The 13,985-nt window shown below is 37.4% G+C and overlaps 1 protein-coding gene across 3 annotated transcripts in view; it reads right to left on the reverse strand.

Moving 5' to 3' along the window:
- LOC105934269 (E3 ubiquitin-protein ligase SMURF2) overlaps positions 1–13,985 on the reverse strand; it is a 78,833-nt gene that overhangs the window by 43,165 nt on the left and 21,683 nt on the right. For all 3 annotated transcript variants that reach the window (XM_012874177.3, XM_012874176.3, XM_012874175.3), the window contains exons 2-3: positions 7,685–7,723; positions 5,259–5,367 (exon numbers count right to left, since the gene is read on the reverse strand). In XM_012874177.3, the coding sequence (XP_012729631.1) occupies positions 5,259–5,367; positions 7,685–7,723 (148 nt within the window). The remainder of the gene's footprint in view (positions 1–5,258; positions 5,368–7,684; positions 7,724–13,985) is intronic.

A 13,985-nucleotide genomic window follows, 5' to 3' on the forward strand; every position in this document is an offset into this window, starting at 1 on the left:
TTATGATGCAATCAGTTGGGGCTCCACAGCATTAAAAACGCTATTGCCCTAATATCGTGATGAAAATAACAACTGCAATAAATCCATATTTTCCTTACCAACTCCTGTGTCTCTTGTGCAACTCCAGGACTCTGAAACATTTAATATTTTGGACTCTAATTTACATCAGACCATGAGACTCAATCCAACAGGTTAAATATATTATTGGTAAGCAACATGTGAAATACCTGAAATATATCACCCAGAAATGATTACACTCCAAAATAATCATAACAAAATTGTGCAAATTGGTATTGCAACAATGTTGTATGCAGTCCTAAACTTGAATCCTTACTTTTTATGATCTGTGACTATAATAGTGTACATAATTCACACCAATTAATAGCTATATTCTAATTGTCTATATTGAAGGCACATCAATAAAAGTATTTTTCCTTTCCCTTTCTACTGATGGTTAAACTATACCAGCAACTGAATTTTAATTCCTCCTCCCCTTCTCATGAGTAAACGGCTCCCTTGACTTTACGAAGAGCCTCGTCTGGATCAAATACACACATCTGCATCAACTAAGCTTCTCGTAGGCAAAACAATCCAGATCACACAACCAAAATTACGCCCTATTCCAGACAATGAGCTCACTGTTTGCCTTGTGTTAACATTCTCTTTCATGCCAGACTTTATTACAAGTTGCAAAGAGGTTTATCCGCTGCCAAACGGTGCTTGGAGATAACTCACTTTTGAACTAAAGAAGCTGCAAGGAGTGACGACGACGAAACGGGATCATGAAGACCGAGAAACCCACCAGACGGGTCAGGGAGACAGTTGAGGAGAAACCAGGGTTGGGTAAAAAAAAAAAAAAAACAACAACAACAACAACACTATTCCACGCTTTGAGCATCTCATGGAGCACCTTTCAGTCCTACTGAAAATGGGAAAAGCGTGGCACATCTCCATACTGCCCGAAGAGATGGGCATCCACAGAAAAGAGAACATTAGTCAGAGAATTAGCTGATAATTAAGGAGATCAACAGGTGAGGTAGGAGAACCACTTAATAGAACAACGATTGGACATAGATTTCACAATTTCTTATGAAAGAATGACAAAAAAGAAAGAGAAAGAGAGACCTAAATAAGGCTACCATTCACCCTGCATGTCGTCATGCTCGATTCAGATGTTTTTGCTGAAATCCACATTTTTTTGTTTTCACTCATTCTTTCTACTAATTAAAAGTGTTCAATAAAAAGCTTAATTGAGGATACTGGTGTCTGGGTTATGAAGTTATTGAGCACAAATATTAAGACAAGATGAAGATAAGGGGAAAAAAAGCACAGCTATTAACAACGGTCTTTTGTGAAGCAGTGACTGCTACTGCTGTAGAGAACTCTGTGTGGATGTGTAGTGAGAACCAGGACAGTGACGTAAAAGACAGATGAAATACAAGATGACCCTTTAGACTGCACTTGCTATTAAAACGATCAGTTATCGTGAAAAGATCGGAGCTGGATTTGGGTAGCATTGCCTGCTGTTCCATCGTAGCCTAGGAGGCCTTCCAGAAACAGAGTCTCAAACTTCAGACAGGGAAGGAGCTCAAAAGCTTAGTGGGGCTGAGTACAAATGCAAGACACCATTTCAAAGTTTCTATTAGTTGGGAAAACATGCACACCTTGTATAATTGCCCTTCCACTTCACAATGATTACACTAATATTGTTGGTATATCTTATTAAAGCCATATGTGGCAAGAGACTATGTTTAATGTTTCAGTCATGGGGATTGATCCAATTTTATCCTCAGTGGATGTTTACAAAAGGTCAAGGTATGTACAGATTAGGGCTGGGCGATAAATCAATCTAATCAAATTTACAATTTTTTAATATTTAATTTTTGGAAAATCAAATTTTATTTTGCCAAAGCACACATTGGGCTTTATTAAGGAGAATAGCATGCAATGCTGAATATAAGTTTAGGAAATATATTGTGAAAATGTTTTAAAGAGGAAACTTTGTTTTACAATAGAAAAGACTTGAAATATTTTTAGAAAGAACTGAACGAAAGTCCAGTTGCTTCCGATTTAGGCCCATTTGCTGTTGCAATGACTCGGATAACAGTTTGTTTTTTAACCACAATACGAGAAGCTAATTTACTCATTTACTTATTTTTTAAAGTTTGAAGTTACATAAGTGACCTCTGTTCCTGGCTCATTGTGTATAATAACACTAGCAGCAAACATTTTGTTATATTTATCTTGTTTGGCAGGGCCGCCATCTTGTTTTCACAGCTTGTGTTTAGTGGCACTTTGAACTTGAAATGCATGACATAAAAGCAAGTTTTTAAAATAATTTCTTAATTAATGCAAATAATAAAATCTGAGATTTTATTTTAAGCCATTTCACTCAGCCCTAGTACAGATGCAACGTACAACATATTCTAACCAATAATAATGAATGTGCTAAAAAGAGCTGGAAACAAGAGGACAACCATGACACCAAACTAAATAATTTATATTAACTCAGATTTAACAAGGACATTTACATTACAGAGCATACACTTTATTTTGCAAACAATATAAGATACTGTAAATAAAGGATGATATGTATACATTTTTGCAGGGTATTTATAATACAGTAAAGGCCATAAGTATCCGTGGCATTTGGAAATAGATTCCACTGCCTAAAGTTGGAGGTTGCTGATGGGGGTGTGGCGAGAAGGCAATCTGCCAAGCCCACACTCCCATCTGCTTTCTGTGGCATGTTAGCCATTTCCTGAACCAGAGGAAGAGGCCAAGGGTCGCTTGTGGGGAAAACGAGAGGGTGGGGAGCCAAGTGGGGGGACGATGATTATGTAAAGAGGGTGGAGATTGGAGGTTGAAAGAAACATTTCAAAAAGAAAGTGTGTGCTGAGAAAGTCCGCCCTTTAAAAACAACCTAGCAACATTTTCTACGATCAACATAAAGGTCATTAGCATATGGCTAATTTGCATATACACAGGTGGCATTTACCTCATAATATTCTTTTTCTAGACATTTCATAAGCAGACATTTGAACTTTTTGATATATTTTCCTCTCACGTCCTGCTTTCAGGGTCCCTACAAATTTTTTATAATTTTTTTTCCCCCAACAATCCATATTTTCCCGACACATATCTACATTTCTTCTGAATCACAAGATTCTGGACATTTAAGAACAAAATATTAACCGTAAAACTGGATTAAATAGTAGTTGGGTATATTCTGTCGGTTCTACAACAACTTTAAAAAAATTAATTTATTTTTTGGGGTGTGAAAGATACATAGAAAATATATCTTTCACACCTGGCATATCCTAGACTAAAGGATATTCTTGACGGTAGTTTGTCATCTGTGAAGTCTTTCTTTCATTTGCAAAAATTTTTAAAATGGCAGATATTTTAGTGATTAGTTTGGTATTTTAGACCCAGTTTAGGAACCACTGGTCCAGATCAGCCCAAGTTTAGAGTTGTTTAGAGCACAAACAAGTGGTGAAATGGCCCTTTTTCATTTTTTTTACTGAGTGAACCATTGGAACATAAAACACAAACAAGAGACCAAAATAAAAGTGTCTACTGCCAAACATTTTTCCAAACTAATTTCCAATGTGAGATCGGGTTTTGAGGAATAAAAACAGACGTATCCACATATCCAGATTATTTCCTCTGAATACACCATGCCTTATGCAAGATCAGAGGTGTGGAATGTCTGAAATGTTTCTAAGAAGATGTCCTTCTTTCGCGTAAAACAGCTCGCTAGGTTTATAGAAGGGTGTTTCTTTGGCACAGAAAAGAGGCATCTGATTCTTCATTCCTGAGACACTGGTCATAGAACAAAGAAACAATAGGGCTAAACCATTTGACTCGGTTTCAGTTTGTCGACTGACACATGACCTTCTGCAGTCTGTAGAGTATATTTTAGGTTTTAGATTTAACAGTTTACCACATTTAAAATAACTGCATAAGACCATTTCATTAAAACCTTTTTTTCGAAAGGTCAAATAAAAAAATACCAGCTAGGCATACCTACATTAATAATACACTATTCTTCGGATTCTTGCCATTTAAAACCTGGAAATGATTTTCCAAGTTTCTCTTAAGATTCTTTTCTGGTCAAAATTGCTTTAGTTTACCAAGAATGGGTCGCTAAAAAACGTTTTTATGAGGGATGCTCTGAGAGAGAGAGAGAGAAAAAAAAAAACAGCCGACAGCAAATAGAGCAGACCCTGATGGGTGACTAGCCGAATGAAGATGTTTTTTTAAATTATTCAATGAAAATCACAGCAACGATTAGATAGCTGTAACTGAGGGAAGATTAAAAAAGTAAGAAGGGGCAAAATGGGAATGGGATGCTTGCAAAAAGGTTACATTGCTTGCAGGGAATACCCAAAAGGTTTTCTAAACATTCCAATGAAGCCTCCATTCTTCACCAAAAGCAAATAAAAATGTGCGCAGGAAACAAAAACCGCCTAATTACATATCGGATCCCGCCCATTTCACTATAAAGCACAGCGATGCCTATTCAAATTGGATTAGTATTGTTACAGGACCTCGGAGTTCACCAAAATATAGCAGGTAATTTGCAGGGGAATTTTTACTTTACATATTACTGACATGGATGATTTGCACGGGATTAACAACACAGACAATCTCCACAACACTTACAAATCACATGTGGTTCCTAGATAGAACTAATACCATCAGAATAGGAACTAAAATAGCTGAAATGATAGTGTAGAAAAAAAAGTTATTTTGTTGTCTTCTTGTTATAAGGTGTAATCATCTTTAGGTGTAAAAAAATAATAAAGGTTACTGAGCTGTAATCTGTTTTATGACTATATAAATGACATACACTGCCATTCTTCTTAGCTGGGTTTTATTTATAGGTCGCATTCACCCACAACCTGGACTATTTTACTGTATTTCTGGTTTTTCAGTGATGCAGAGAAAGAAAGCTCTAATTCTAGTTTTGAGAAAATAATCATTTAATTTTAGAATACACATTATATTACAATCTTTAGTTTATAATTTGTGCAGAAAACAGAAAAAAAGTAAATGTTATTTGCAATTAACTAAAGAGAAATCAGAATTAGACCAAATGTGTGATGAGTGCAGCTCCAGTTTTTACTATGGGAACACTTAATACTCTCAATACTGATCAGCAATGAAATGAACAAAAGAAAAAAATCTTTCAAGATGACAAACATACATTCAGGAAAATCAAAAACAACAAAACTTTATGTCTCAGTACTTACAGATCATAATGTTGATTCCACTTTGGATCCAGAGTATTTCTCACAGTATCTGTTGAGTGGCACTGTCCAGAACCATCCACTACCACTTTAGCAAAAGGATCTGGCAACCCTGCAAAGGTGGGATTAAGCAGAATGAAACCAGGTTTATTTAGCAAGCAAACAAACCTTGTTAGGTTGCCTACAGCCTTTTCAAGGAGGAAACCACCATGACCCATAGTAGGACTTTCAGATTTACCAGTGTCTGTCCGATATCTATCAAAAAAAAATAAATACGCACATGTATGGCTGATTATTTGTTTTTGTTTATTACCTGTCTTACCATCTTGCTCACTATGCCTGGTAGCAAGAAGAACTTGAATCCTTGTGCAGCCCAGTTTCTAACAGCGGCAGTTGTTTTACATTTTTTATTCATCAAGCCTATTAATTTTGAAGAGTGCCTAAGAGTAAGGGGCCGATGTGTCATGTCACATTTATAACCGAGGAAATCAGGCAGTCATATACAAGTAAATGTTCCTAATATTCTGGCTGACCTAAAATTAGGAGAAAATGTATTATAAAAAAAATCTTCATTTACTTTTATAGGAATTGGTTATTGTGGCACCTGTGGCTTTGTTCAAAACAAATTATTATATTGGGATCTTTCTCCCGCTATCAAATAAATGTTAGTTTGCTTTTTAACGTTGGAGTCTGAAGAACAGTTTTCCGCTACATATCGTTTTAACACATTACCCCATATTATGTATAGCCTATATTTGCGCACTTATACTAAACATAATCCGAGTTTGAAATGAATTTAAATATAATGAAATGTTAAGATGTACTTTATTTTGAAAAACCAACACAGTGTACTCCTTCCTGTCTGACTGCAAAGCTATTAGGGACTACTATGGTGTGCACTGCTCTCAGGAGGGAAGGAAAACCAGAGTGGACAGTCCAGTGACGCCCTTTTAGCGTCTTTGTTGCTATATTTAGCAACTTTTTCTGTTTTAATGGCGACTTTGCCAAAAGCACCAGTCGTTCTGGAGTCACTGTACTGCTATGAGGGTTCCTTCTTCCCTCAGCGCTGTCTCACAGGCACACCACAGCTGCCTCATCGCGTAAATGTAGTTTTTAAAGTTTTTGTCTGCGAAACTGTTGCACTAAAACAGTTCTGAATTTTTTCACTGCTTTAAATAACTGCTGCACCTTATACTGTAATTTAATTTTACTGCAATTTACAAGCTGTATGCAACAATATTTCGTTCTGTACACTGTGCTTACAAAATGACAAATAATCTTGTCTAAGTGTAAAGTCAATTTGATTCACACACAGCTTCAATCACTTAATCTCGTTTCGTTGTGTGGCTCTGATATCTGTCTTTTTGGTACAGTTTAGTGTGGATTCAGGCAGTGTATTTAAATTCATAAATCATTTTAAAAAGGTCAATTTTGGTTCCACACACATTGAACCCCTATTTTTATATTTTTTTTTGTCTCCTCAAAAGTTCTCCTACAGCCTGGGTCACAAATGTATGAATAAATATGCAAATTAGATGATGATATCATCCCAATAATGTTGTTACGCATTTCCTAATATGAGGGTAAAATCTGGTTTACAATAAAAACAGTTTTATAGGTTTTTATAGGTCATTAAATTAACTTATATTTGCAATAAACTTCAATTCAACTCAATGTTTCTAGTTTTTACAGAGCCAGAGAAATTTAAATATTTGAGAAGATGATTCAAACACTGTTTTCAGAGGAGCGTTTTCTCACAAACTATTTTGTTTGGTGTGTGAGACATTTACACAGCCAACACAGGTTGTCAAAATATGACCATATGTGGGGAATTAATAACCGGTTAAGCTAGAAATGTGATAGGACAGCCTTTTTTGATGGTTCGATGATGCATGAGTGCATGGGTAGCTTGGGTGAAAAAAAAAAAAACTTTGTGTGCGTCTGGACACAAATACTTCTCACGTGTTAAGCTTGTTTAGCTACTCATAAGGAGAAGTGGAAACACCCTAAGTATTTGGTCCTGTGTATATGGTTACGCAGACAAAACAAATGTTCTCGGTGGGACACTCAACTGAATAACTACCAAATGAAATAAAAATTTGTTCAGCAATGAAAATAAACAAATTACCTTTTAAACCAATTTAACCGTGACAAATATTATAATTACTAACACAAAAGGTATTTCTGAAAATGTCTAAGAATTAAAAAACACAACACAATTGTTAACCATACACAATCGTACATTTCAAAAATCTTATCTTGATGCTTTCCTTCCAGACTTCAAATGCACATACATTTGCATTTTTACCACCTCCTTAAAAGCGTTAAAGGCTTAAAAAGCAGCAAAAATTTCCTCTCAAATAAGATTTTCATTTAAAAGAACAAGTAAAACATTGGGATCAAAATAGCTTCACGAAGTCTTTACTTACGAAAGAAGTCTTTCTTCGCCAGGTTCTTTGCACAGAGGACTAGAAAAAAGAAACGAGACATACGTTAGTGTCAGAAGAAATAAAAACACACATCAGAAAAAAGATTTAATAAAACATTAGCGATGTCCCTATCTAATGCAAGGTGTCAAGGCTTTTAAAAATGACCAACATCAGAGTCCCAGATAAAACTGAACTGCCAACAGCTGTTGTTGGTCTTCCATCAGCTGATCCCCGGCAATCAGTGTGGCACACACAGCTAAATGTTTGAAAATTGTGGCCTATTTTGGTACAGACAGCTGATCAACCTTCATCAAAGGCAGTGTACATCATTGTGTTGATCCAACCAATCCTTAATCCACTTTCAGCAACTTTGTTGATGGTGTAATGTAGCGTCTGAGTGAGTGGCGCAGCGACTAACACTAGTGATTGAATTTCAAGTGAAGCGGCATGTTAATAAGGCGGGAAAACCACTTTTTCTTTAAGTTTTGTCTGTGCACGAGAAACAGAAAGTGGATTGAACCATGTAGTGAATTGAATTATGAATGAGTCCCATCCAGAGGGTAAATATGATGTCAGTGTAGCATTTCAGCAAACTGATCAACACAAGGTTTGGGAAAGTGTATGATCTTTTATTTAAATCACTCTTAAAGAAGCACAAATTTAAGGTCAGACACTGCTGCTGGACGAGAATGCCTAGCTTGTAACCTTTATTCTAATTCCTCCTAAAGAATGGTAGCCTCGTGAGACCATCCTGATCTCGCGAGCTTTTAAGGTTTCACTTGCAGATCAGTCTGGCTACTTTCCGTTAAAGAAAATTTGGAGCAGTTCACCAAACGAACGTCCAATCAGCGTTGGCTTTGAGGCGGGTTAAGGTGTTCAGTCTAAAGACAGTTCAGTCTAAAGAACATGGCGGCTTCAGCCGATGAAACTAGTGTTAGCGTGGCTATCGAGCAAGTTTTATCGGAAATACAGAGTATTTCTTCACTGAAAGAAGAGCCAAACACTGCTCTGGAGACTTTTCTCAGAGGAAAAGATGTTTTTGCTCTTCTCCCGACTGGTTTCGGCAAGAGCTTGTGGTTGTGTTTTCGTCGTCGCTGTTAGTACGTCATATGCTTCGTTGATCTGATTGGTTTATTTGGCCCATCTATCACCAACATAGGCCAATCAGCTAACCAGTATTTTCGTCCCTTCCCAAAATTACTTCAACGGAAGGTTTCAAGATGGATATGCGGAGCAAATCCATCTGGCGGAGTCAGGTTAAAAGAATGGAGGTCAGGGTACGCAAGTTCTACACCAAACCTGCCCATCGACGTCTTTATTAACCTTGCTTTGTGCACTGGTGTTCAGCCATGTTGGAACAGGAAGGGGTTTATCCCCAAACAGATCCCACAAAATAGGGAGCATGAAATTGTCCAAAACTTCTTGGAATGCTGAAGCATTAAGGGGTTCCTTAGACTGAAACTATGGGGCCCATTCCTCACACAATAACCCAACCTATGCACCAGAATTCACCTTTTGGTGCAGCGGTTGGATGCAAGTGTAACCATGCAAGTGCTGTTCTTTTGACTCGTCCATTGAAATGTCCCCCAGAGAGGCGTGATTCATCACTCCAGAGACCGCATCTCCACTACTAGAGCACCTTTCACCACTGCATCCGACGCTTTGCACTGCAGGATTCAGCGGCTATGCACATGGAATCTGATTGAAAGCAGCTCTCTATACATCATTTTTAACCTAATCTGAGGGCCACATTGAGTTTGGAGGTCTGTAGCTAAGGACTATATGCGTCTGCTGACCCCACTCTGTGATTTTACATCACCTACCAATTCACGCCCAAGTTTAAGTCTTTCCCAATTGCTTCAACTTTGTTATAATACCCCCTAACATTTGAGTGTGGAAAACTTAGTAGTAAGTAGATTTTATGACTAGTGTGTTTGTCAAATGTATCATTCATTTATATTTAGATATATTGACGACTTGAACTTTTTCCATTGTGTGAAACAATGACAATAAATTCTACTCCGGTCTATTACATATCTGGTTGCATCCAATCACTGAATAAGCTGGAATTCACTGGGCTTCTGAGAGCCACCTACTCTCACATCTGCAGAAACAGTTGTTGTACCTATAAGCTGGAGTTTATACACCTGTGATTATAGGAGTAACTGGACTACCTGAATTCTGCTATTTGGGGGTGATTAAATACTTTTGGCAACATAGAGTATGCACCACTGAGTATGCACCGCTTATACAAAAAAAAGGTTCAGTGTCCGCCAGCAGGTGTTTTAAAATGTTCTAAAAATCACCTCAAAAGAATAATTGTTTTTCCTTTCAGACTGCATTTTAATAAAACAAAAAGTTACCTGGCATGTTCACTTTCTCACTGCGAAACACAATGTGGATTTCACTAAATAGCTGCTGCCTTGTCCTCCTTAAAGGTTGGGAAACCAGCTAGGAGCTTCTTCGTTTTAAAATATTGATTTGACAAGTACTCTTTCCTGTATGAAGCAAGTCCAGGGGGGATTGCAACACTGACAACATACAATGGCTTTCAACTTAGAGAGGCACAAATAAAGAGTAAAGCCGAGAACAAGACCCTGTTTTATCACATCTCCTAATGCAGTCTTTGTATTTCTTCCTTTAAATGCCCTCCCGTGTGTTGTAAGGACTTTTCTAACTGCAGAACCGCGATGCTTTGTTGGATGCTTGCTACACAATTCAAACTTAAAAAAGGAGGAGAATTTAGGTCAAGCATGATGATCAGAATAATCCAGTCCAGGTCTGACTTTCTCAAGACTTTCTTCAGTTTTCAAGCAGGATCCCATGCAGGGTGGTGCTAATGCCAACAAAGCACTTAAAAACTGTGTGTTCACAAACAGACTGATAGTTTCACAGATCAAAAACTGCATTTTAATAAATCTCTATACAGCGTGGGACTATCTGGTTTAGTTCTGATCAATCTCAGCATTTTATTTTTTGAACTACACATTTTAATACTGTTGTGGCAATGCTAGAAAAACAAACGAGCGACTGGACCCATTCAAAATAAAAAATAAAAAAAGAGACCTGAAAAGGAACCAAAGGGCTAGAACCAGGGGCGGTTCTAGACAGGGGCCAACAGGGGCTCATGCCCCTGTAGAAATAGTCCTGGCCCCTGTTACGGCCCCTGTACTAAAGACATGATATTAAACACACTTCTCAATTATTTGCAATGGGAATGAAACCATAACTGATTGGTCACTTTGAAAAATATTTTTTACCTATACAATTTTACTCTAAAAAGAATTTAAAACGTAAGATGTTTCACGTTTAGCTTTAGCTGTATTGATCTCGGGGAAAAGTTTTCAACTGCTAGATCAGAGGTCAGAAACCTGCAGTTACAGAGCCACAAGTGGCACACTTAATATTATTACACAGTTAAATATTGCCATTTTATTGTTTTTTAAATTTTTTTTGTGCCCCTGTGAAAAAACACTGGCCCCACCTTGGCCCCCCTGGTAAATTTGGCCTAGAACCGCCACTGGCTAGAACTAGATCAATCAGACAGAATAATAAGATGGGAAACAATCTCCGCTAATATCAGATTACATACTCCCTCCTCTGAATGAGCACCAATCATCATCTTATCAAAGGAAATTATGCCGCCAAAGCAAACAGCATGGCTGCTGGCCAAATCAGAAGGAGCCAGAAAGGCCTTCTAATGGGCAAAAATGGACACTGTGTTGTGTGGGCTGAAATCCTGGGAGAGAAAATCCAGAAGCCAAGTGAAAGCGCAGTGTTAAAATGGGTCATTATCAAATCTTTAAAGTTTCTGAATGATCCTGTTTCATTGGGGGGGAAAACCCCAAGTAGAACCATATAATATAACATAATATAATAGAAGTACTTTAGTTGTCTAGACAGCTATATTTTATTTATTGAATAAAATAATGTGATTGGCTAAAAGCTTAGAGTAATTCATCAGTCTGGCAAAGAATTTGTTTTATTTCTTTTACGCCCTCCGGTTCTCTCAGGTTTTGTAGATCTGCAGCTCTCAGACCCACAGACCAAGCGTAGATTTAAAGACGGCCGTGCCTTTTCTGTTTCAGATCCTAAAATGTGGAATAACCAATCACTCCAAATCAGAAAGACCTCTTAACTAAACTAACCCCTTTGCTCTGGCCTTTGACGCCACTTGAGACGCTGATTTTTACCCAGCTTTATTGTTTTACATGCCTTGTACAGCATGATTGTTCCTTGCCCTGTTTTATATTTCTTAGTTAATTCCTATTGTGTCTTTCAATATGTACACTGCTTTGGTCCTGTACGGCTTTTTATAGTGCCATTGAAATAAAACTGGATTGACTTTCTAAACAAGAGTATTTAAATACATGTTTGAGTCAAATGCATTTACAGAAAAAGAGGGAAAAAAGAAATAAATAATAAGCTTACTTAGATAATTTATTAAACCCATTTATGAATTATGGTATTTGTTTCCCATAATTTCAGCCAAAATAACACCGTAGCACAGTTTTAAATTTTCAATTTAAACCTCAAAGTATAAAACAATGTGCATGTCTTTGCAAAGCAACTTTACCTCGGATGATTTATTCATTATAAAATGTTAAAAGGAAGCCTAAACTAGCACTAAAAGAAGCAAGACGCTGATGTTTTCCTTCCATTTTCACAATAATTCTGACTTGCGGCTTGTCTTCACAAGAGGCAACACAGTTTGGCAGCTACCGGGTTACACTGGGTATACTTGGCTCTCTAGTTACCAAACTGTGCTAAGAAGATGATTAAGGGATTAACTTCCACACTGCCCCTCTGTCTCAGCCACAGTTACCACAGGAAGAAAATCCTCTTTCATTGTTAACAATGGACTTTCGCCAACTGAGCTGCCAGGAGCTGCAAGCTAGTGTTACTGATAATGATAAATATCTTCCAATAAAGTCCAAAACAGTAAAGCAATAATGGAGCTTTTGCACACAAATAGGGAAACAAAGTCTGTAGAAAACAAAATTAAAATATCTCATGTCCAGCTAAAAGGTGCTTTAGAGTTATTAGAGATTTTCTAAGCATCATTTTTAAAAACCAAGCATTTGCACTGAAAGAAGTATGGAAACCCATGCAAGAGCCAAGCAGTAAGTACCATTAATATTTCCACTTAAACGGACATACATAAATACTGACATTGGCTCTATTTTACCCAACATGTGCAAATATATTCTAACGTCCTGCTTTTTCAGTTGTAGCAGGTTTTCTAGCATGAGCATAAACCTATTGTCATTATTAAATGATTTGTAAACACATCATTTCTTACATATTTCAATATAATTTCACAGTATTTTGATTTGGGATGGAAAAGTAATGCCACAGGAAATTACTAATCTTCTCTTGAGCTTCTTCATAGTACCTCTACGCCAAAATCTGATCTCGCTGCCATTTAAAAAATACTGCAGTAGCCTATTGACTAGACACATGAGCCCCTGTGATCCATGGCTGGCAGAAAACCAGATACACCGGGTCACTAGGAAACAGTTAACCACCAAAAAGCCCTGGGGTGCAGCTGTCCTCTGCTCTATGAGTCACCATTCCCACCTCCAACTTACTCTGTACTGACAGTAAACTAAATAAACCGACTCAACTGTACCCGAAAAAATCCCCAGATTAAATGTCACAATCTATTAAAGTATTAAAACAGCTAAGTAATCAGCGCATTTCTCACGTGAATGATACCGGAGCCCTCTGAGCAGTTTGACGTTTATAAAATCTTGAACAGAATAACCCCAATTTGCAGTCTAATAGGATAATTCTGCAGTATTGTATATAAACTGCAAGAAATGCGTCACAATCTATGAAGCGGCAAATTTGACAAAACCAGAACGAAAACACGCAAAGGAGCAGGAAAAAAGTCTGCAAGACCGAATGACTGCTGCGCTAGACCGACTACCAGCTAAGAAGGTAAGAATATCTGCATTTAAAAAAAAAAAAAAAGGCACCAAATGTCATGATGATTATTGTCTTATTGTCTTGTGAGTAGCAGCAGGAGGAACTCTCCTGGTAAAAGTATACAAAATAGCCCAAGTGCTTCATTGCCTGCCTCTGACACAGCAAAAACAAGAGTCGCCAGCAAACGAATGAGTTTGACGCGGCTCTATTGTCGAAGGGGAAATACTCCCGCTGGCTGTATAAGGCTGAGCTTGTTACGTAAATACATACATGATAGTTCAAAAGAGGGAGAACAATACAGTAGGTACAGATTGAAAGGAGGAGACGGACAAAGAAAACAGAGAGGTGGATAAATAAGAGAAAGATGGAG

The sequence above is a fragment of the Fundulus heteroclitus genome, chromosome 13 (assembly GCF_011125445.2).
Source record: "Fundulus heteroclitus isolate FHET01 chromosome 13, MU-UCD_Fhet_4.1, whole genome shotgun sequence".
NCBI lineage: Eukaryota > Metazoa > Chordata > Actinopteri > Cyprinodontiformes > Fundulidae > Fundulus > Fundulus heteroclitus.